General features: G+C 38.6%; 1 protein-coding gene across 13 annotated transcripts in view; it reads right to left on the reverse strand.

Moving 5' to 3' along the window:
• RGS7 (regulator of G protein signaling 7) overlaps positions 1-25,152 on the reverse strand; it is a 525,872-nt gene that overhangs the window by 103,288 nt on the left and 397,432 nt on the right. For 11 of the 13 annotated variants that reach the window (XM_086342661.1, XM_086342663.1, XM_086342658.1 and 8 more), the window contains 5 exons: positions 20,381-20,487; positions 13,109-13,160; positions 4,107-4,171; positions 2,707-2,783; positions 2,519-2,600 (listed from right to left, as the gene is read on the reverse strand). In XM_086342661.1, the coding sequence (XP_086198787.1) occupies positions 2,519-2,600; positions 2,707-2,783; positions 4,107-4,171; positions 13,109-13,160; positions 20,381-20,487 (383 nt within the window). Of the gene's footprint in view, positions 1-2,518; positions 2,601-2,696; positions 2,784-4,106; positions 4,172-13,108; positions 13,161-20,380; positions 20,488-25,152 lie in introns of all 13 variants that reach the window. The other 2 variants (XM_086342668.1, XM_086342669.1) reach the window with 1 other exon arrangement.

Consider the following 25,152-nt stretch of genomic DNA (forward strand, 5'->3'; position numbering starts at 1 on the left):
CATCTCTAAGTATAAACTCATAAGATTTTATAATATTCTACATTAAGTATACTTTAAAGATTCTGAGCTTCTTTTTGAGATTTCCCCTTCCTGACAATATTTCTGGCTAATTGTTTCCAACCTATTTTAATTAAATAAATGACAGCATCAAACCAGATCAAATCAAAGCAAACCAAACAAAATGCAGTATAGTGTATCACCTTGACTTAAACTAGTAAAAGCTTTATCAGGATTAATTGTTCTCTGCTAAGGTTAAAGAGTAGGATTATGCAAGAGGAAATAAAATGAAACAAATCAACAAACAGTACTGCTAGGATAACTCCATTTTTGTCTTTGAAAACAAAGATACTTAATATATTCATAAATCTAAAGCAATACAGGAAAAATACAACTATATAGCTTAAAAGTGTTTTAATTAAATTGTGTTATAAGTCTGTGAAATTTGAATAGAGAGTCTTTTATTCCGATGAGAATATTAATTTCTATACTTTAAAAACATGCAGTAGTGTGTTCACAATTTTGTAATAAGAGTTTTTCAAAACCAAAATAAAAATAAGGACATTTTTGGAGGTATAGTTATCTTAGAGAGTTCTTCTTATTGTTTAATTAACACTACAGCCAGTGAATAGAAATATAGCTTGTGTATTTTGCTGGGGAGATAGCCATTAAAAGCTCTTTTAGGAGTGTCTTGCTTAACAATCCTGTCAGCATCATCTCTGTCAATTAATCCTCAGTAGGCACTCAGAATTCTAAAATCCAGACACAGGGCAGGACCTGTGTGAGTGATCCGGCCTCCAGACAAATGTCATCACTTCACACGCACCTGGAGCCATTTCAAAAACATTTCTTCCAACGGGATACAAAGTTGTAATATAAAACATAAATAACTGAAGGTAGGGTTGGGTTAGGCGCATTACATTCTCAGAAACATGCAGGTAACCCAAAGCTCTGTTTTTCTTCCCCTCTAGAAAACAAACCGTAAGCAAGAATTGCATAACATGTTCATTTTAAGAGATATAAAGCCAAGCAGAGGCATCCACAAATTGAATAAGGGAAACGGAACTAACAGCTTCAGGGTGGTTTCCGCCTCCAGGTGCTCTTTGGGAGGACTTTCTAAATGAACATCTAGAGAGGGGCACAGCAGGGGCCCCCTGGAGAACATTCATAGTGCCTTGCTCTGAGGAGAAACAGGACTGGAACCTACTCACAATGGTTACAGGGCACATAGAAGGCACGGGACTGGCTGAGTAATTCCTGGGCGACTGAGCAGGCAAGTGTGTTGAGGTGGGATCAATTTACATAATCTGAGAGCATGAGTTTTTGCTGTGGAACAGATGTGGGCAGAGAAGGGAATCTGACATGGAGCAAGTCCTCTTGAGTTGCCAAGAGTCATCAGATTTAAACTAGGCTAGAGATGGGCCCTCAGATGTTCAGGAGCATAAAGTGGATGAACATGAGGGCATAACTTATTAACCAGTTTCTAGAGATGGCTTAAAACAAGCAAAAATCCTACTTCATATCCTTGCAATATTATGCATGTGACCTCACAATCTTTTTCACACCATGAGCAATAAAACTCAAGCTGAATTTTGAGTAGGAAAGACAGTTAAGTTTCAATTCTAATTTTTTGTGAATTCAAAAAAATTCCATATGAAATCTGACAGTTGAATTAATATCTAGAATTTAAATATATATAAAATTTAAATTTTAATCATATATATATACATATAGACATGCATATACAAACCTTTGGAAAACAGACCTATTTTGGTCCATTCCCACAGGTAGCTGAGAGGAAAATTTTAAGATAGTCTCAAAGAATCTTGATTCATCTCTTGCTGTGATCCTGTTATTTAATAATACTATATAAATACCATTCTCTAGGTCTATGTTTAAAGATATAAGCTCATAACCATTGTTTAACTCCTTACACAAAGTTTTCTGGTATTAATCAAGGTTGTTTGTTATTTGTTACTCTGGCTCATATGGTTTAACACTACTATTACTATAACATTACTATATAAGAAAGCCAGCTAAGTTATTGTATATAGATTCAATGACCAGTTACACCATTAGAAGAATGAGCTAAGCTGAAGCAGAGCCACCTAAAATGTTTCCATTAAAGCTGACATTCAAGGCAGGCTATTAGTAGGTTTTAAAAAGGAAAAATTAGTGGAGGAATAACATTTTAGCTCAGACTTTTACTATAAATTCAGAAAAAATAGATTGGAAGCCATGCCAAACTCCTTTGTTGCAGACTTCTTTCCTTCAAGTGCATGACAGTATCAAGCACCTCAGAAGCAAAAAGTGAGTATGCAAGTAGTGTCACGTTAGAAAAAAGCAGTCCTATAAATTAAATATTATACTATTGAACTCTAGTCGCTTTAACGGCGGCACTCTTCTAAATTCACCGACTTCGGGGGCGGGGGGGAGAAAAACGGAGTTACTACATTCTTCCTTTACTTTCCAAAGGCTGAAATTATGAATTCAGACAATGTTGGTGCGTGTGCTTGCTCACCACAGGTCTGTGTACATCCCAGAACGCTCTCTCTTGACTGTCAAGGATCTTCCTTTCAATCTTGTCTCTCTTCTTGTCCACTCTGTTAACATCACAGCAATGAACAGTAAGCAGTGTTAATCATAGTGCCTCTGTGGATAAAAGGCCACAACTTGAACAAATCTTCCAAAAGACTCACAAGGACTCACTTTGCTTGTGCTTCTGCTTGCATAAAAATGAACTCCCACTTCCGGGCAAATGCTCTCTGTAGCCTGGCCAAGCTCTCCTGTAAAATATACCACGGAGAAGACATTCTGGAGCTCAGCCTTACTATGCCCCCTTCTAGTTTATCTACCATATGTGAAAAGTGAAAGTGGAAATCGCTCAGTCGTGTCCAACTCTGCGACCCCATGGACTATACAGTCCATGGAATTCTCCAGACCAGAATATTGGTGTGGGCAGCCTTTCCCTTCTCCAGGGACTCTTCCCAATCCAGGGATCGAACCTAGGTCTCCCACATTGCAGGTGGATTCTTTACCCGCAGGGCCACAGGGAAGCCCAAAAGCTATCTGTTTCTGCCCGGTTGTACCATATGTACTTACCAAGAAAACAAATCAAAATTTCTTGGAGTAAGTGTACTTGGAATGATAAGTCATGCTCACTAAATGCAGCTAATCCTCAAATTAACAGTCACAGAGGACATAGGAAAGCCTATTACAAACATCAATATTAGCAAGTATAACTAAAAACCCCAAATACTAAACTTACATTAAAAAGTGCTCAACAGTAATTCATTGGATTTTTCTCTGCCCATTTTACTGAATAAGAAATCAGTACATTTCTACTACTGATTCAATAAGTTTATCTGGTTTTTGAGAAAAATGTAAACCTTTGGCCCCCTACTACCTATTTACAGATAGTGCTCTAAGTTTAGTAAATCAGAAGATAGCAATCATCTGAACAGATTACATGAGGTCAATTTAATCTGTTGATGGTGACCAACCTAAAGATTTTGCAAAAACCATTTTCCCAGTGTAAACACTCTTTAATTCTCGAAGTTTGGATATCTTCATTATATATAGTATATACTACTATATATATATATGTATACACATAAAGATTTTGGGCTTCCTGGTGGCTCAATGGCAAAGAATCTGCCTGCCAATGCAGGAGATGCAGGTTCGATCTCTGGGTCAGGAAAATCCCCTGAAGAAGGAAATGGCAACTCACTCCAGTATTCTTGCCTGGCAGAAATCCCATGGACAGAGAACCCTGGAGGGCTACATTCATGGAGTCACAAAGAGACACGACTTAGTGAGTGACTAAAAACAAATGACAACATACATAAAACTTTTATATTAAATCAGTTTTAGCAAATAATATATACTTCCTACTTCTTCCCCGAATTTGTGTGTTTAGAATTTCATCATGACTGTGAATGATGAGAGGAAGTAAGCAAGTAAGGGATATAGTAATTATGCTGTCCCTCCCTGGAAATCTGATCTCTAAGATTCATAAATGTAGAAAGTTCAGAGTGCCCAGAAATGACTATTGGCCTTATTCTTGCTCATCTTATACCTTCCTTTGCCAGGAAGTCCTCGGTACTTACAGCTTCATAGTCGGCCAGCTCCAGCCTTGCTTTGTTTTGCATTGTTCTTTTGCAGAGGTAAACCGCTAAAAGGGGGAAAAAAACACAATCATTTCTTGCCTGCTTATTTACACTGAGGCACTAAAAATAAAAAAAAATAGAGCATTATAAACCAAAGCATATTGGTCTTTGTCATTTTTCCTCAAATTGTCAATTTCTGATTTTATCATTCTGGGGGGACAAAACAAATAATCTGTAACATCATTACTGAAATTCAAGTGAAGAGAAAGTGTTAGTCACTCAGTGGTGTCCAACTCTTTGTGACCCCAAGGACTGCATCCTACTAGGCTCCTCTGCCCATGGGATTCTACAGACAAGAATACTGGAGTGGGTTGCTATTCCCTTCTCCAGGGGAATCTTTCCAACCCAGGAATTGAACCCAGGTCTCCTGAATTGCAGGCAGATTCTTTATTGTCTGAGCCACTCAAACACAATGGTAATTTAAAAAGGTGTTACAAGAAAATAGACATGTTTGGAACCTTGGTAACCATTTCATATGTCATTAAAAGTTCTCTCAGGGTACTGTATTGGCCTCTAGACAGGATTTAACCTCCAAAAAGCATTCAGCAACTGCTCAGTCATGTTCCAGTGATTCCATTCTATGAAGTTCCTCTTGACACATTTTAACTCCAAGGCATTTCATCTGGTGGTTTGAACTGAACAGTCAGTCAGCTGGGCAGAAGAATTCTAGGTCCTTCCTATAAACTAAGCAGAGATGCTGTTCTTTCCCAGCTGGTAAACTATATCTAAAAGAGAAATGTTTATGATGGCTTTGCAATTCTGGCCCTTTGCTTCCCATTCCAGGAAATCAGCCTGAGGAATAGTACTGGAGCTTGACAAACAGCATGGTGATTTGGGAGTACAGTGTGTTATCACTTACTTTTATTATAACAGCTGCCCAAAGCTTCACAAAGGAGCAACAGTAGGAGACTGAACAGCCTTGTAATCATATTTCTAGGCTTGAAAAGAAACTTCTTTAACAAGAACCTGACACCTCAGACTTAGCATGAAAGCATAGCTCAGGTCAGTCACAGAAAGCTGATCTTGCCAGAATTTGTTCCATAACAATGATAGAAATGCAAAGGCACAGCACATTTGTTTTTATTTTGTTGTTGTTCAGTGTTAAGTCATGTCCGATTCTTTGCAATCTCAAAGACTGTAGGCTGTCAGGCTCCTTTGTCTGTGGGATTTCCCAGATAAGAACACTGGAGTGGGTTGCCATTTCTATCTCTGGGGGATCTTTCTGACCCAGGGATGAAACCTGTGTCTCCTGCATTGCAGGTGGATTCTTTACCACTTAGCCACCAGGGAAGACCCACAATTGGTGTGTGTTGTGTTTTAGTCACTAAGTCGTATCTGACTCTTGCGACCCCATGGATGGTAGCCTGCCAGGCTCCTCTGTCCATGGGATTCACCAGGCAAGAATACTGGAGTGGGTTTCCATTTCCTTCTCCAGGGATCTTCCTGACCCAGGAATTGAACCCAGGTCTCCATTGAACCCATTGCAGGCAGATCCTTTACCAACTGAGCTACAAAGGAAGCCCCACATTTGGTATATGTCCTTAATAGCTGAAAAAAGTAACAACTATTCAATATATTCAATAACAACTATTTCAATATATTATTGAAAGTCTTTACTGAATGCTCTGATGAGTTAGATATCAGCAATCTTCTATTTATCTCACTTTTTCGTGCATTGAAAACTTGGCCCATAACTTGTGACCTTGACTAAACGAATCCTGTCACTCTCTGGAACTCAGCTGCCTCATCCTTAGCTGAGATGGTCAGATTGGATGACCTCTCAGGTTCCCTCCAGCTCTGAAATTTCATTACTGGATAAAGTCATGATTTCACACTGACATGGACATTCTGAGTCAAGGAAGAGTTGAAGGGCAAGGCATGCAATTGCTAAGCCAAAAGAAAATTTGGAACCTTGCCAGGTGTTCAAGTTTACTCTCTGACTTCACTTTCTTCAGGTTCCCACAAAAGCTTTTGTCTAGTGTGATTTAAAACAATCTAAATCTCCTTCAAAGGGGATGACAGAGGATGAGATGGTTGGATGGCATCACTGACTCAACAGACATGAGTTGGAGCAAGCTCCAGGAGATGGTGAAGGTCAGGGAAGCCTGGCATGCTGCAGTCCATGGGGTTGCAAAGAGCCAGACACGACTGAGTGACTGAACAATAACAACATAATCTTCTTTCTGTTAAGACAATGTAGAAACAGAATACTAATGCCAGGCTGGATGAAGCACAAGCTGGAATGAACCACACCCTCTCCTTGCTCAAGGACAATGTGAAATCAGACATCCAAATTTCTTGTTAAGCAGGTTTTAATTAAAAGAAAAAAAAATTTTTTTTGGCAAATCACTTGGACGTAGAAGTAGTTTATTTCAGCTCTATGCCACAAAAAATTTCTATTATCTATCCAGAAAGTCTTAGGATATAGAATATTTACCTCCTAGGGTATGAAGTTTCTGTCGCTTAACTTCCCAGGCTGAGAAAATTTCAAAGACCAAAAACTGACTGAACAATAGTCTGCACCTTACCAGCCACTCTATATTAAAACAATGAAAAATAATGCCTCTGTTGTTGATTTGTGTATTCACTAAGAATGTTTTTCAGCTTTAATTGCTAGACTTGAGAAAATTGAGTCTTCATGAAATAGTATTGCTAATTCGTAGATGGACTGCAGCATGCCAGGCTTCCCTGTCCTTCACCATCTCCTGGAGCTTGTTCAAACTCATGTCCATTGAGTCAGTGATGCCATGATCTTACTTTTTCGAATGTTGAGTTTTAAGCCAGCTTTTTCATTCTCCTCCTTCACCTTCATCAAGAGGCTCTTTAGTTCATCTTCACTTTCTGCTATTAGGGTAGTGTTATCTGCATATCTGAGGTTATTAATAGTTGATAGAGCAATCAAATATCTTCATTCCAGCTTGTGCTTCATCCAGCCTGGCATTTCACACGATGTACTCTGCATATAAGTTAAATAAGCAGGGTGACAATATACAGCCTTGATGTACTTCTTTCCCAATTTTGAACCAGTTTGCTTTTCCATGTCTGATTCTAACTGTTGCTTCTTGACCTGTATACAGGTTTCTAAGGAGGCAGGTAAGGTTTGCCTATTAGTGCTTACTTATATTCTGACTAATTGTAAAAGACCCTGATGCTGTGAAAGATTGAGTACAGGAGCAGAAGAGGGTAACAGAGGATGTGATGGTTGAGTGGTATCACTGACTCAATGGACATGAGTTCGAGCAAACTCTGGGAGATAGTGAAGGACAGGGAAGTCTGGCGTGCTGCAGTCTAGGGGGGTCGCAAAGAGTTGGACATGACTGAGGGACTGAACAACAATATTATAAATGATCTCATTTATATGAGATCTTTTTTTTATTTTTAAATTTTCCCTTTCATTCTTTGATTGTCAAAAAGTCTATATAAGGATTGTAAGCAGTCTATTATTTTCATGGTCACCATAATTAACTATTTTTCTTTAGTAAAACTTTAAATGAAATAAATATGCTTCCTGTAGTTATTAAGCCTAAGCAAAATGGGAAGTTTGGTTGTACACTGACACTGTCAAAGCCCTTTTTTTGTTGTTGTTTAGTTGCTATGCTGTGTCCAACCCTTTTACAACCCAATGGACTGTAGCCAATTTCCTCCATCCGAGGGATTCTCCAGGCAAGAACTGGAGTAGGTTGCCATTTTTTCCACCAGGGGATCTTCTCCACCAGGGATCAAACTCGCCTCTCTTATGTCCCTTGCATTGTCAGGTAGGTTCTTTACCACTAAGCCATCTGGGAAGTCCAAGAACCTTTCTATATAGGCTAAAGGTCCTCAAAACATCCTGAGGGAAATAGAGCATTGGTAGAATATTTTGGGGCACAAACCATCATTCTGCAAAATAAGGTAAGTTCTGGACAATTTTCATTGTTAAATTGTCAAAAGTTCCTTATGTTGAGAACATGTCTGCCTTTCTGCAGTTGGCATACATTGGTTTCAGTTGCCCCTAGGATGAGATGAGTGAGGCATTTGCCTACAGGGTAAGTCAACAGATTGCCAAATTACCCATTAATCAAGAAAATAAATAATACTTTAATGTAACATATCAGAGAAGGCAATGGCACCCCACTCCAGTACTCTTGTCTGGGAAATCCTATGGACGGAGGTGTCTAGTAGGCTGCAGTCCATGGGGTTGCGAAAAGTCGGACACAACTGAGTGACTTCACTTTCACTTTTCACTTTCATGCATTGGAGGAGGAAATGGCAACCCACTCCAGTATTCTTGCCTGGAGAATCCCAGGGATGGGGAAGCCTGGTGGGCTGCCATCTATGCAGTCGCACAGAGTCAGACACGACTGAAGCGATTTAGCAGCAGCAGCAGCAATGAAAAAAATATAAAAGTATTCAATAAGGACATGCTCCAACAGGGTCAGGATTTGGGTGAAGTGAATGAGGTGAGTCATAAAAGTATAGCATCAGCTCCTGTCTTTACTGGAAATTTCAATTTCTTGAGGTCCACATTCTATTTGAATACTGGAGATTGCACCCTCAAAAGAAGCCAGATGAAAGATGTTGGTTGATGTGTGTTCATCTGCAGGAATTTCAATGTGCATTGTTTGCTTATAATATCAGTGAACTTACCATCTCTCGCTTCTGCTTGAGTTTTCTACCACCACTACAGTCTCTACTCCTTACCACAGTTCTCTTAAAAACTTCCTTGGGTCTTGGCCTCCAGCTCTCATTGCAATCCCTTTATACTAGATGATTCTTGATGTAAATACATGGGAAATTCATTCCTGACTCCATTTTACTTGGATTGGATTATTTTTTTGTACTTGGGTGAAAAAATATCAGAAATCTCACACAACTTAATTGTCAAAGAACGGTGTTTTTTTCATAGCCCTTTAGTTCATATTGGCTTGTCTTAGTAACTAAACACAATCAACATATTCTATTTTTCTATGAAACCAAGGTAACCATGGAAAAGTGTTTCTCCGTATAAACTGGCTTGTAGATGTTTATGTTCTCCAGAGGCTTTCCAGCAAGTTTAAATTGGTGATGAAAACAGACATTAGATATTGACAGAGTATAAGAAGCATTCTTTAAATCTTCTTTAATCAATAAGTTATTGTCTGTTCCATGCTGTCTCAGAAAAAAACAGCTAAGTAATCACTATTATTTCTGTTGGGACTTCCAACTCAATTACAGCATCAACATCCTCTTTATAAGAAAGTGTTCATGCTTTATAAATGTTCTTTCAACAAACAGTGGTGGGAAATTCAAAGTTGGATAATTTGAATCGCTTCTATACTTGTATGTAAAAAGATAAATCACAGAAGACAAAGCATCATTGCCTATAGGAGTGGTACAGTGTCTGAGATCATTATCATTTCACTTTCTCTTTGTCTATAACCTTTTCAGTTCAGTTCAGTTCAGTCGCTCAGTCGTGTCTGACTCTTTGTGACCCCATGAATCGCAGCACACCAGGCCTCCCTGTCCATCACCAACTCCCAGAGTTCACTCAAACTCACGTCCGTTGAGTCGGTGATGCCATCCAGCCATCTATAACCTTTTATTGAATATTTATTTTATTGTTCACTTGTATAATAATACACTTGCATATTAATCTTCACTTGTATAATAAACCAAGCAAATGAGACATAAACTGGTATATGTTTATTCAGGGGGAAAAACAAACAGAATAATAAAGACTATGCCTACTTTTAGTTAAAAATTAAATGCTCTCCAGGTTTGGGAGAAAGTTTAGACAATGACTCTCATTAAATGGACTCTGACAAGAGCTAATGTTAAACCGAATGACATTAATAATTTTGAGATGACTGACTTTGAGAGATGTTCCATAAATTATTTTCTGTGTAAGCCATGCCATTTCCTCGTGTTTAGCACTAAAACATTAATCTATCATGAAGTGTTGAAATATGAACTGCCATTGTAAACATTAACATATTCAAGAAAAACACAAAAGATGTATGGAGAGAACATTAAGAATAAGAATTTGCCTTTATGCAAGGAACAGGGAAAGTGCATCTGTCAGTAAATTATAATGACAAGCGAAAACAATTTTGATCCATTAAGTATGAGAGGAACAATGCCAGTTTTCTTAGGCATATTCATTTTTATTCATTCAACAATTTTAGGGAGTCAGTATTATTATTATTTTTTCTTGAAAAGCAAGCAGACAGGCTCAGAGAGGTAACAAGCCTTGACCAAAGTTACACAGTTGGTATGTTGCTGTGACACACCAACTGAGCTCAGGTCTGTCTGCCTCCATCGCCTGGGTTTTTCTCAGTGAGCTCCTTTTCGGATGTCCAGGTGTTTTCTTCACTCGTACTCCATAATCTTTGGTGAAATGATTCCCAGGCACCATCCCAGGTTAGAACTGGACATGGAACAACAGACCAGTTCCAATAGGGAAAGGAGTACGTCAAGGTGGTATATTGTCACCCTGCTTATTTAACTTATATGAACAGTACATCATGAGAAATGCTGGGCTGGATGAAGCACAAGCTGGAATCAAGATTGCTGGGAGAAATATCAATAACCTCAGACAGGCAGATGACAACACCCTTATGGCAGAAAGAGAAGAACTTTCACTCTTGATGAAAGTGAAAGAGGAGAGTGAAAAAGTTGGCTTAACACTCAACATTCATAAAACTAAGATTATGGCATCTGGTCCCATCACTTCATGGGAAATAGACGGGGAAACTGGAAGCAGTGACAGACTTTATTTTTTTGGGCTCCAAAATCACTGCATATGGAGACAGCAGCCATGAAATTAAAAGATGCTTGCTTCTTGGAAGAAAAGTTATGACCAACCTAGACAGCATATTAAAAAGCAGAAACATTACTTTACCAACAGAGGTCCGTCTAGTCAAGCTGTGGTTTTTCCAGTAGTCATGTATGGATGTCAGAGTTGGACTATAAAGAAATCTGAGTGCTGAAGAATTGATGCTTTTGAACTGTGGTGTTGGAGAAGACTCTTGAGATTCCCTTGAACTGCAAGGAGAACCAACCAGTCCATTCTAAAGGAAATCAGTCCAGAATATTAATTGGAAGGACTGATGCTGAAGCTGAAACTCCAATACTTGGGCCACCTGATACAAAGAACTGACTCATTTGAAAAGGCCCTGATGTTGGGAAAGATTGAAGGCAGGAGGAAAAGGGGATGACAGAGGTTGAGATGGTTGGATGGCATCACTGACTCAATGGACATGAGTTTGAGTAAACTCCGGGAGTTGGTGATACAGGGAGGCCTGGAGTGCTTCAGTCCATGGGGTTGCAGAGTCAGACACGACTGAGCGACTGAACTGAATAGTCCCAGGATAGACAAAACATTCCACAAAGTTCTCCAACTCAGACATACCAATCAGAAAGCTGTGTTTTTTTTTTTTTTTAAGTAACTTTTCTCTTTAAGTGTCTCAGTTTTGAAGAATGCGTACCCTGAAAGTGTTTGTCGCTCAGTTGTGTCCCACTCTTTGCAATCCCATGGACTATAGCCTGCCGGGCTTCTCTGTCCATGGATTTTCCAGGCAAGAATACTTGGAGTGGGTTGTCATTTCCTTCTCCAGGTGACCTTCCCGACCCAAGAATTGAAGCCGGGTCTCCCACATTGTGAGCAGACTCTTTACCGTCTGAGCCACTAGGGAAGTTATACCCTGCTGTGTACCCTGGATGAAAAAAAGCAACATTCCCCTCACTAGAAAAGAATCATCTATTCTATTAATTGTTAAGTACTCTGGTTTTTAGATTGTTTTCTGTAAGTTATGTTAGTTTGAATTTTTGGTTGGCACATGACCACCTGGATGAACTATGAAATCCAAGTTTGACAAAAATGAGGGTTGATTTCATTGGTTTTTTATGGACTTTCCTATGGTTTTCTATCAAATGTCTTTCCAGGAGGCAAAGAAAGCCAGATTGCTGTCAAGTTTCTGTCTTTGCATATGCTGGCCCTTTCTCTGCCTCAAATGCCTTCTCTGCCTTGCTTCCTGAAAAATTTCCCCTCTTTTAAAATCCACCTCAAATGCTCTCAGTTCTTTTGTGAGATCACTCTGGAAACCCTCAAAGTAATTCTCTTATTCTTACAAACTTCCATCTATTTTACATATACCACTATTAACATTCACTAGGCACTTCACAGCAACTTCTTTTGTGTAATTCTCTTTTCTCACTTAGCCTATGAGTTACTCAGTAGTGTAGATAAAGTCAGAGTCTCCTTATCCCAGTACCTACTATGGCCCTTGGCATTGAAACAAATCCTCAATAAATACTCGTAAAAATGATATTTAAAAACCATGAAATATTACAATGTTTTAAAACTGTAGCCTTCAGGAAAATGTAAGAAGCAGCACTTATTAGGAGCCTGTTTCCTTGAAGAGTTTAATTAAAATCATGGTTGTTGAACTGAGTTCATTTGAAGTAGACTGAATTTGATTCACTATGATTGAATTTCCTACTGTATCTTTTCTCTTGTTTGCATTTGGCCTTTCATGTTTAACAAAACCTTCTGCTAACAGGATCACAAGATCCCTCAAATAATAGTGAGAAAAGTGCAGTGTGGAAGGCAAGGGACTTACTACAAATCATAGCTAAATAGAAGAGGTGAACAAAAATTCTGGCTCTCTGAACCCCTTTGTTACTCTTTCCAGTAGAGTAACAATAATAATAATAATCCTTTTAGGTTTATTTATAGCTCTTTAATCTATTCAAAGGAAAAGTATTTTTTTAATAGTCACAAGAGGCACTATAACATGGAATAAGCTGCCACCAGATTTGGTGACTTTCCAAACAAGGTCATTTATAAATTCAATGTTAGAAATATTACTCCCTATTGAAATTTTTAGTATTCTCTTCTCAGTGACAAACAATAAAATGCAAGCACGTATTTATCCATACATAATGGTATTGTCAACAATAAAATGAAGAAATAGTGCACTGACCATAGTCTGTGTTTTCCGGCTCCCAACAATTTGATGGCCAAAAATAGGGTGTCTGTGGAATGAAAAGAAGTGGAACTTAGGTTAAACACATAAAGAGTTAGTGGGACTCCTGCTTTATGAACCGTGTTTATCTTCAGCAATTATCTAGAACAGTTTGCTAACAATGTGTTTTATTATCTAGAAAAAAATACTCAGAGAGGCACTGTAAGGTTTTCCTTTTAAATTTACTTTGCTAATCAATTGTTCAGCCTCTAAATAAGTACAGCATGTATATAAAACAGTGTGCCTTTGCTACAGTTGCATGTCATCTGACATAAAGGTAAAAGAACTGATTGCACTATTTATACAGAAGTGTTAATAGAAGTGTTAATCCACAAAGACTGAAAGCAAAGTATTATATTCACTAAGACTCATGATGAAATAAGTTTATATTTAGAAAATTAATTTTGTTGATTCGTGTATTTCATCGTTGCCCTCCATATGTCCAAAAGCACAACCATCAGAATTTTTCCTTACGATGGGCAAACAGTTGCCTGGCTCTATTAATTATAATAGTGCAGTTCTCAACATTATCCAGCTAGATTAAAACAACTTTTCTCCTTCACTTTAAAAAACATTTCTTCATAGACACACTTACTGCTCTAAATTTTTAAACTGCACAAGTCAGAGATCAATTTTTTAAACTAATATCTTAGTTGACTGCTTAACAATAGACATATATGATTCTGTGAAATTCTAGAAACTGACTGATGAAACTATAAAGAAACTGTCTGATTGAGAAAACCAATTATTATCATCAGCAGGTTATATTTTCTGATAGGGTTTTTCTAGCCCTGATGGCTGGACATGCTTGACTCTAAACTCTGAGCAAACTCCATGACTACCTGTCTGCTCTTTCAAATTGTTCCTCGGATGATGATGGCCCTGGGATTCAATGGAACAGTCTCTGTAGATATCAGACTTGTGGATTTGATTATATTTTTCAATTTTACATTAACAATCAGATTAACAATCTGTGTGTAGCAAGCATATTTGGTGTAATCTCTGATTGCATGCATGCATGCTCAGTCACTTAGTCATGTCCAATTCTTTGCGACCCTATGGACTGTAGCCAGCCAGGGTCCTCTGTCCATAGAATTTTCCAAACAAGAATACTGGAGTGGGTTGCCGTTTTCTTCTTCAGATGATCTTTTCAACCCAGGGATCGAACCCACGTCTCGTAACTCTCTTGCCTTGGCAAGCGGATTTTTTGCCACTGTGCCATCTGGGAAGCCCAATCTCTGATTACCGGTTTGATAATTCTGCCTCTTAGAAGAGGGATTCTCAAGGAGGGTAAAAGGGTAATTGGGAAAACTTTTTGAATCTCTGAGAGAGGGTCCTTCCAAACAGTTCAGGACTCCCAGGGGATTTGATTCACTCTCTATACTTTCTTGGAAATTGCTCTGGTATCATAAAGAAGGCTACTAATATTAATTCTGTATATAGGTGAACAAATTTAGAGGGTAAAAAGGTTGAAGCACTAGATAAAGGGGGATATCAAGGCTTTATACAGCACCCCCTCATTGGCAAATAAATTCACTTAACCCAATTTGAGGACAAAATTGGGTCACTATTCTAGGGGAAGCATAGAGAAAGAAAATAGAAAAAAATCTTCTTTTCATGCGGGCTGCTAGTGTTTGAGATACTTCTCAGAGAATGCATTATTCCCTTTGGGTTGCTTCTTTAGTTTGGGGGATGTGTGTGTGTGTGCAAGCATATTTATTTAATTTTAAAAATATACACTCTAGTCAGACTGGTCAGACAACATAACTTTTTTTTTTTCCCCCTCAAAACTACAAGGAATGTTTTCACCAGTATTCTTACAATTTTTATTTATTTTTCTATCATTTATTTAGTGAAAACTCTCTGACTGTAAAAATAAATAAATGAAACTATTTTATCCTGTGATATTATGTGGAAAGATGTTTTCAGGTCTTCCAAGGAGATCAAACCAGTCAATGCTAAAGGAAATCAACCCTGAATATTCATTAGAAGGACTGATGCTGATGCTGAAGCTGAAGCTCCAATACTGTGGCCACCTGATGCAAAGAGCCGACTCATTAGAAAAGACCCTGATGTTGAGAAAGACTGAAGGCAGGAGGAGAAGGGAGTGCCAGAGGATGAGATGGTTGGGTGTGTGGCATCACTGACTCAATGGACATGAATTTGAGCAGGTTCCAGGAGATGGTGAAAGACAAGGTCGACTGGTGTGCTGCAGTCCATGGGGTCACAAAGAGTCAGACATGACTGAGCAACTGAACAACAACAACATTAAGTGGAAAAGGTATAAAACTAACACTCTTTACTAATATTGCAATATTTTTTTCTAGGAAACCAAAAGAGTTCCAGAAAAACATCTATTTCTGCTTTATTGACTATGCCAAAGCCTTTGACTGTGTGGATCACAATAAACTGTGGAAAATTCTGAAAGAGGGGAGTGAATACCAGACCACCTGACCTGCCTCTTGAGAAACCTATATGCAGGTCAGGAAGCAACAGTTAGAACTGGACATGGAACAACAGACTGGTTCCAAATAGGAAAAGGAGTACGTCAAGGCTGTATATTGTCACCCTGCTTATTTAACTTCTGTGCAGAGTACATTATGAAAAATTCTGGGCTGGAAGAAGCACAAGCTGGAATCAAGATTGCCGGGAGAAATATCAATAACCTCAGCTATGCGGATGACACCACCCTTATGGCAGAAAGTGAAGAGGAACTAAAAAGCCTCTTGATGAAAGTGAAAGTTGAGACTGAAAAAGTTGGCTTAAAGCTCAACATTCAGAAAACGAAGATCATGGCATCTTTTCCCATCACTTCATGGGAAATGGATGGGGAAACGGTGGAAACAGTGTCAGACTTTATTTTTCTGGGCTCCAAAATCACTGCAGATGGTGACTGCAGCCATGAAATTAAAAGACACTTACTCCTTGGAAGAAAAGTTATGACCAACCTAGATAGCATACTGAAAAGCAGAGACATTACTTTGCCAACAAAGGTCCGTCTAGCCAAGGCTATGGGTTTTCCTGTGGTCATGTATGGATGTGAGAGTTGGACTGTGAAGAAAGCTGAGTGCCGAAAAATTGATGCTTTTGAATTGTGGTGTTGGAGAAGACTCTTGAGAGTCTCTTGGACTGCAAGAAGATCCAACCAGTCCATTCTGAAGGAGATCAGCCCTGGGATTTCTTTGGAAGGAATGATGCTAAGGCTGAAACTCCAGTACTTTGGCCACCTCATGCAAAGAGTTGACTCACTGGAAAAGACTCTGATGCTGGGAGGGATTGGGGGCAGGAGGAGAAGGGGACGCCAGAGGATGAGATGGCTGGATGGCATCACTGACTCGATGGACGTGAGTCTGAGTGAACTCTGAGAGTTGGTGATGGACAGGAAGACCTGGTGTTCTGCGATTCATGGGGTCGCAAAGAGTTGGACACAACTGAGCGACTGAACTGAACTGAACTGAAAAGACAATTTCTTCCCTAGATGGCTCTAGTGGTAAAGAACCTGCCTGCCAATATAGGAGACGTAAGAGACATGGGTTTGATCCCTGGGTCAGGAAGATCCTCTGGAGGAGGAGATGGCAAGTCACTCCAGTATTCTTGCCTGGGGAATCCCATGGCCAGAGGAGCTTAGTGGGCTACAGTTCATAGGGTCACAAAGAGTCAGACATGACTGAAGTGACTTGCACAGGACACAGCACAAAAGACATTTAAAGAATAACAAACCTTATAGTTTGCTGGAATTTAAAAATTTACTTTCACAGTTCAGCTAGACTTTAGGACACTTTAGTGTATGAGTTTCTTTGTTTTTCAGAGTTGGGTCCTTTAGCTGTGATTAAACAGATCCAAAACTGTCTAGCCATCACTCAGTAATCTTTGGCACATATTCTAATGTGATGAAAGTCATGAAAGTGATCTGGATAATCATGTCAGATCTCAATTTCAGTTAGCTAAGGAGAATAATTAGACAATTATAAGTTTACAGTGCATACAAAAATCACATGATTGAAAATTTACACAGTGCAGCATATTAGTGAAACTGTTTGTCTCAAACTTATGCCCCAAAGCTTCTTCGGATTCCTAATGATGGCCAGAATCTCAATCGTTTCCTGAAGCAATTATAAACACAACATTGCAGGCTTCCTAGTTTAATTCATGAATTTTAAAATCCTTTCATGGAGTTGAATTTCAATTTAATGTAATAAAGAACTTAATGCTGCCTGGAACCAATGCAAAAACGGAAGCATATACCTTGAACAATAATGCGTTTTCTATTTCTAGAGCTGTTCAAGTATAGATTAATTAATGCCTTGGTAGACACTGTAGCAGGAATTAAATTATCCCTGACTTTGGTGAGGTTTTTTTTGTTTGCTTTTAAAACCTTGGTTTTAAGATTGTATGGCTATTAGATTTACAAATATATCATATTTATATCCTATTTTGAATATGTGTATATGCCATTAAAGTATTTAACATTAATTCATATAATTTAAAAGATTATCTATCATCTATTGGAAGGACTGATTTTGAAGCTGAAACTCTAATACTTTGGCCACCTGATGGGAAGAGCTGACTCATTTGAAAAGACCTGATGCTGGGAAAGATTGAAGGCAGGAGAAGGGGACGACAGAGGATGAGATGGTTGGATGGTATCACCGACTCGAAGGACATGAATTTGAGTAAACTCCACAAGTGGGAGATGGACAGGGAGGCCTGGTGTGCTGCAGTCCATGGGGTTGCAAAGAGTTGGACACGACTGAGCGACTGAACTGAACTGAACTGATCATCTATTTAGGTATATCAAACTTGGCAATCTTCTGCCTGTACCTATAAGTAATGTAAGAGATCTGGGTTTGATCCCTGGGTTGGGAAGATCCCCTGGAGAAGGGAAAGGCTATCCACTCTAGTATTCTGGCCTGGAGAATTCCATGGACTGTACAGGGTCGCAAAGAGTCGGACATGACTGAGCGACTTTCATTTTCACTTTCACTTTCAAGACATCACTACTAATTTTCAGCCATGCCTCAGCTAGTTTGTTTTGAGGGAAATTTTTGAATTCAATAATTGTCAAGAGGTAGATTATATTCAGGGCTTCCCAGGTGGCGCTCGTGGTAAAGAACCCAGCTGCCAATGCAGGAGACATGAGACCAGGGTTCAATTCCTGGGTTGGGAAGATCCCCTGGAGGAGGGAATGGCAACCCACTCCAGTACTCTTGCCTGGAGAATCCCATGGACAGAGGAACCTGGTGGGTTACAGTCCATAGGACAGCAAAGACTCAGACATGCCTGAATCAACCTGCCACACACACACACATGCAGATTATATTCAGTGCCTCCCTTGCTGCTGCTGCTGCTAAGTCGCTTCAGTTGTGTCCGACTCTGTGGGACCCCATAGATGGCAGCCCACCAGGCTCCCCCGTCCCTGGGATTCTCCAGGCAAGAACACTGGAGTGGGTTGCCATTTCCTTCTCCAATGCATGAAAGTGAAAAGTGAAAGTGAATTCACTCAGTCGTGTCCGACTCTTAGGAACCCCATGGACTGCAGCCTTCCAGGCTGCTCCGTCCATGGGATTTTACAGCAAGTGTACTGGAGTGGGGTGCCATTGCCTTCTCTGCAATGCCTCCCTTACAGATATATTAATCTTATACATAGATGATTTTACTTGTAAATTGACAGTGAAGATGGATAAAAGTTGGTATTTTATCAAAAAATATCTTTTATTTAGAATTTGTAAAAAAAAAATTTAGGCTTAAATGTTTACTTTATAGTCTGTATATGAAAAATTCATATAAGAAAATAAGATTTTATGGAAAATATAACCCTGCAATACCAGAGTAACTCCTTTAAAAAATCAAAAAGTGTTAGTAGCACATACGAAATTTCTTTTCTAATAACTAGTAATTTTTATTCACTAAAATGCTAACCTTAGGACCACAAGTTACTCTAACTTAATAATAAGCTATTTTAAGCACTATTACTTAAAATTTAACTGTTCTAAGGATAAAGCTTCATTATTTTAAAGACTTTTAAAATTAAGTGATCCAACTGATTTCAATTGCTTGAATACTTAGGTCAGTATCACAATTTCAGGAGGTTGCATTATTTCCTAGCTATTCAGTGTAAAATCCAATGATTATTCCTTGGATAGAAGTGCTCTGTGGCAGTGAGAATACTCTAGGAGGACAATGACCTTTGAGAACAACTTTTTTCAAAACATATTCCCTCTGTTCTCTGTTTCCCCAAGCGAGTCCTTAGGCACTCAAGTCACTTATTTAATCAATAAATCAGAGCTAGTGAGAAGAATGCTCCGATGTCTAGAAGTGGGACAATGGGAAGAATCCTGTGAAAGAACCTAGAGCTAGAGTTTGAACTCTGGCATTATATGAGCCTTAATTTTACAGACTGGAATCCACTAGTCAGTTACTAATGAATCATAATGTCTGATGAAATGTAGAATACACTTCAGGTAAATCATCGTAACTCAAGTGTCGACTGTGTGCCCAATGACCAAAATTGGAGTCCATAATCATTTCCTCAAAGATTATTTTTTATAGGTATCTCATTTGAAAATGACCTAGAATAACTCTTGTCAGTTCATAAGTTATCTAAGATGGCCTCCTGAGTATACACACACAAAGCATCATGCGTGTCCTTCACAGACTTTTTCAGTCACCAAGTCATTTCCAACTGTGTGATCCCATAGACAGCAGCACGCTAGGCTTCCCTGTCCTTCATTATCTCCTGGAGTTTGCTCAAACTCCATTTCATTGAGTCAGTGATGTCATCCAACCATCTCATCCTTCATTGCCCCTTTCTCCACAGACTTATAGAAGGTCTCAGACATGCAGAGGATATGTATTTATTAGTTATTTCTATCCTGGAGCTTTAAGCATTCCCATGACTGTTTGCTTGGACTGTAGATGGCTCTGGATGACACAGGGTCTAGAATATAACAAATTTAGTTACCGTCTCTCAACTTCCTTCCTAGCAAATAAATATAATTTACAGATGACTCTCTCATCTTCCTGAATTCCACTGTCACTCTGAATTTTTCCCAAACTTTTTATATAAAATATAACTTCAATCATCACACAACTTAGTTTTCACAAATCATTAATTAATTAGATTCTAACTAGCTCAAGTCAAAGTAAAATAAGCCAAGTCTCAAAATTTCTGTAAAACAATGAAAATGCAGACATATTTTTACTTTTAAATAATACTTTTAATAAACTTACTTGGAACCGGTAAAAGGTGCCATCATCCTTGAGTGTGAGGACATGATCCGAGATTGGAAAGAAGTAGCCATGGGCAGCCATTAGCGTTCCCAAATGGAGTGCCTCCACTAGTTCATGAAAACAAATGGAAAAACACATATATAATTCTTTAAAACTGTTCATTTATAGGCATGTAGAATTTTATCTTGTTTCTTTTGAGCACATTCCTACATTGGAATACTCAGCATCCCAGAAAAGCCTGTCTTTGTACTTCTTTCAGCTCTTTCACATAAGGTACCAAGATGGCTCTGCTTCCTGATAGTGACCACAATGACCAACCGCGCACGTGATCAGACCATGAGAACATAAAGCTATGGAATGTTGAAGCTGAACGTCTTTCTGTAATCAAAGAATCTGCTTCCTTCATTTTACAGATGGGACATGTTTTGCTATGTGTTAATAATCTTCCACAAACAAATATATTTGGCATTTACATAGCATTTTAAACTTGAGAAGGGGACGAAAGAGGATGAGATGGCTGGATGGCATCACCGACTTGATGGACGTGAGTCTGAGTGAACTCCGGGAGTTGTGATGGACAGGGAGGCCTGGCGTGCTGCGATTCATGGGGTCACAAAGAGTTGGACACGACTGAGCAACTGAACTGAACTGAACTGAACTGTCCTGTAATATGAATATCCAATACTATTAGCAATTCTTCTAATGACATATCATTACTAGATAATGTTAATAGGCAATGTTTAGGCATCTAGAACAATTTCTACTGCGCTGTGTGCCTGCAGTCTGTGGTTGGCTAGATTGCTCTAGCTTTTATGACTCTATATACAATATTCTAGACATGGACTATGTAGAGATTTATATAACAATGAAAACATTATATTTTCCCAGTAGTCTGAGAAATAGTTGGAACATAATACTGTAATACTCACACTCCTTCTAGAGCAGTCAATGGTTTCTCCCAATAAAAAGGATAAGAAAATTTGTTCACTAGGATTATTACTGCATTTGTGCAGGGACAACATAAAGTTTGCCAACTTGAAGCTTAGAAACCATGGAACTATTCAAGATAGCTTTTTAGTCCAATATAAGCATATATGTATATAGAAAATAAAAAAGTTAGGTTTATTGATTTGTTTGTGTATCTTTAGGTGCAATTTTCTGGTGGCTCAGATGGTCAAAAATCTGCCTGCAATGCAGAAGACGTGGATTCAATCCCTAGGTCAGGAAGATCCCCTGGAGAAGGGAACAGCTATCCACTCCAGTATTCTTGCCTGGATAATTCCATGGACAGAAGAGCCTGGTGGGCTACAGTCCATGGGTTTGCAAAGAGTCAGACACGACTGAGCAACTGACACTTTTTTACACTTTAATGTGCAATTTATAGATTTAGTTCTATTTTTAGATAAACAGCTAAAATGATTCTTTAACTCTAGGATTCTAACAGACTTTCCAGGACTCTATCTCTATCTCCGTCTGTCAATCACAGGTAATTTTCACACTTCAGCTAGTACTGAGTCCCTAAACTGCTTGCTATGGCCCACCTACCTAAGCATAAGAATCTCTTCCTATCCCCTTCACACGTCTATATTGGCTAATAATGAAATAATTGTTCAATTTATTTAACCTGTAGTTGGGTACTATAGTGCCCCTTTTAATATTATCTAGCATATTGCAAAATTTTAAGTGGTAACTTCTACCTCCAGCCTCCACTCTACCATTCTTGTCAATAAGAAAGAACAACTGCTGACCATCCTCTTTACCATGGGCCTGGAAGACCGTTATTAAGTGACCCAGTTATCTTGTTTACACACCCAATCAGTTATACACCTCTCTCCATAGAGTGTTCTTTTTCTACCAAGAAGGATTTCATCCTTTATGCATCCTTTTAGTTCAAAATCAAGATCTTCTCAAAGTCTGTGCTGCTTATAAGTATATACTCACATAGTCTGTGATTGTCATTAAAGCTGAGAAGGTAGTGTTATATGATGGGAAGAACAAAACCTTTGGAAACACTTTTTAGCTTTTGTTACTTAAATTCTCTGCAGAGAAGGCAATGGCACCCCACTCCAGTACTCTTGCCTGAAAAATCCATGGATGGAGGAGTCTGGTAGGCTGCAGTCCACGGGGTTGCTAAGAGTCAGACACAACTGAGCGACTTCACTTTCACTTTTCACTTTCATGCATTGGAGAAGGAAATGGCAACCCACTCCGGTGTTCTTGCCTGGAGAATCCCATGGACAGGGGAGCCTGGTGGGCTGCCGTCTATGGGGTTGCACAGAGTCGGACAAGACTGAAGTGACTTAGCAGTAGCAGTGCCTCTCCTATCCATTAATACAGGTAATAAACCCACCCTGCACAGCTCATATGAAAATCAAATAATACATATATATATATAAAGAAGTTGGGAACTTTACTGGTGGCCTAGTGGTAAAGAATCTACTTTGCAATGCAGGGGGTGTGGGTTCAATCACTGGTCAGGGAACTAAGATCCCACGTGCCCTGGAGCAACTAAGCCTGTGGGCCACAACTACTGAGCCTGTACTCCACAACTAGAGTCCAGGCACCATGTTGACAGATTTCACGTGCAGACCCGATGCAGCCAAATAAATAAATAAAAATGATTAAAAAAAAATTTTAAGAGAAGAAGTTGGACTAGTATCCTGTGCATAGTAGATACTCAGTATATGGTAGCTCTTGTGCTTCACTGGGCTTCCCAGGTGACTCAGTGGTAAAAGATCCGCTTGCCAATGCAGGAGACACAGGACATGTAGGTTTGATCCCCTGGAGTAAGAAATGGCAAACCGCACCAGTATTCTTGCCTGGAATATTCCATAGACAGAGGAGCCCGGCAGGCTATAGTCCAAGGGGTCACAAAGAATTGGACACAACTGAGCACAGAGCACATTGTGCTTCATTACTTATACACCAAATGATTTTTACTTTTCTCCAAAGTACTTTCAGGAAATCCACTTCCATAATTGGTCTTTAACTAGGCTGAGTGAGAGGATCTGGCATTCCTAAATAGCATCAGCCAGTCACATCTTCTTTTTGTGTGTTATTTATAAAACTAAAATGGCAAGCATATCTGTGAGGCGTGCTGGCCTATAACAATGAGCAGGTGCTCACAGCCTGGGTCATGTTCAGAATCCCTGGTTACTCATGTTGGCAGCACTAGAAAGAACAATTTTTGAGGATTTCAAAGTCAGGTGGCCTACTTATCTGCTAGGTAGGTAGTACCTATATTGTCACAACCGTCTTTATTCATTTTATTCCAACAGTCTGTGGCCTAGGAAAATATTATTAATCCTATTTTCCAGAAAGAGAAATTGAGTCATGGCACATGAGGAAATTTTCAGAATATAGATACAAAAAGGAAAACTGAGATGCCCAGAAAGATTAACAGTAAAGAGCTTCTGAACTCTAAACACAGGAAAGAGTGTGACTAAAATAAAACAAACACCAAATAAAAAAAAAGATGCTAACATGCTGATGAGGATTAGAAAAACATAGTGAAACTAAATATAGGAAAGCTGAAGAAAAGAAAATCAGAAGAAAATGAATAAGTTCTTACTGTATTCAATAGTTACTAATTATATGATAAATCAAACATTTCTAGAGAGCAAGATGAATGCTTTCTTCACTATCATAATTAGGCCTGCATTAAATGCTTGCTAGAAAGAATAATAGTAAATTAGCAATCAATCTCAGCCTCACGCTTTTGAGGTACAAATACTCCATTTTATTGGGTTTAATCATATATATTCTCATTTTACAACCCTCTAAGATATTCTCAGGCTCATAATTTTATTAATAAGGAAAATTGTTTTTGATAGGTTTTTTAAATGCCCTGAATCCAACAGATACACATTTGTGAGAGTATCAATAAGATCAAAATTCAGTTTCTACATGGCCCACACAAAGTTCAAGGCAGAGGTCAAGTCAAACTATTTAACTTAATATTTAAGAGGACTGAATTTCTGTTCTTTTTTTAAATTTTTTTAAATTTTATTTTATTTAACTTTACAATATTGTATTGGTCTTCATATATCAAAATGAATCTGCCACAGGTAAACCGTTTAAAATGATTTTAATTTCATTGGTCAAATAGTAACCTGGAAAGTTTGAGATTACAGGAGTTATAATGCTCTGTCACAGGACCTCCAGAGAACATGACTCCAGGACAAGATGAATGCTAAGATAAAAATCAGGGCATCATGGTGAATTTTGTTTCATTTAAGACTATAACCTTGCATTTAGCATAGCAATAGCAAAAGTAGCTATTGAATTGATGTTTGCTGAATGAGTGAATAAGCAAATTTATGAATAAATGGTATATGGAATTTTAAAAACATAGTATTGCACAAAAAATACAAGCTATTGTGTGTTTGATGATGAGGAGCTTGTCATCATTGAGAAGCTCCTCCATCATTGAGCTTGTCTTCATTTGAGAAGCTCTGCCAAGATAATGTAGATGTTCAAAATGTAGATGTATCTTTTCAAAATACTTTTAAAGCTTTTGAAGTGGGATTGTTGTGGGTATATTATATGGGAAAAGATAACAGTGATATAAATGGCTGAAATCCCACTAAAAGATCTTAGAGTGGGCTTGAGATAGTTTTCTCAAGGTTGAATTACTGATAGTAATAACATGGAAACATTTTTCCACATGGTCCAGCTGCTCCTGAATCTCCACAATAGCCTTAATTTAACGAGAATCTGGAGGACTACTGGCGGTCTTGGATCTAAGTGTTGAAAGAATTTAGTGGGTAATC

The sequence above is a fragment of the Bos grunniens genome, chromosome 16 (assembly GCF_055505025.1).
Source record: "Bos grunniens cultivar Pamir isolate PY7600 chromosome 16, Bosgru_T2T1.0, whole genome shotgun sequence".
Lineage (NCBI taxonomy): Eukaryota > Metazoa > Chordata > Mammalia > Artiodactyla > Bovidae > Bos > Bos grunniens.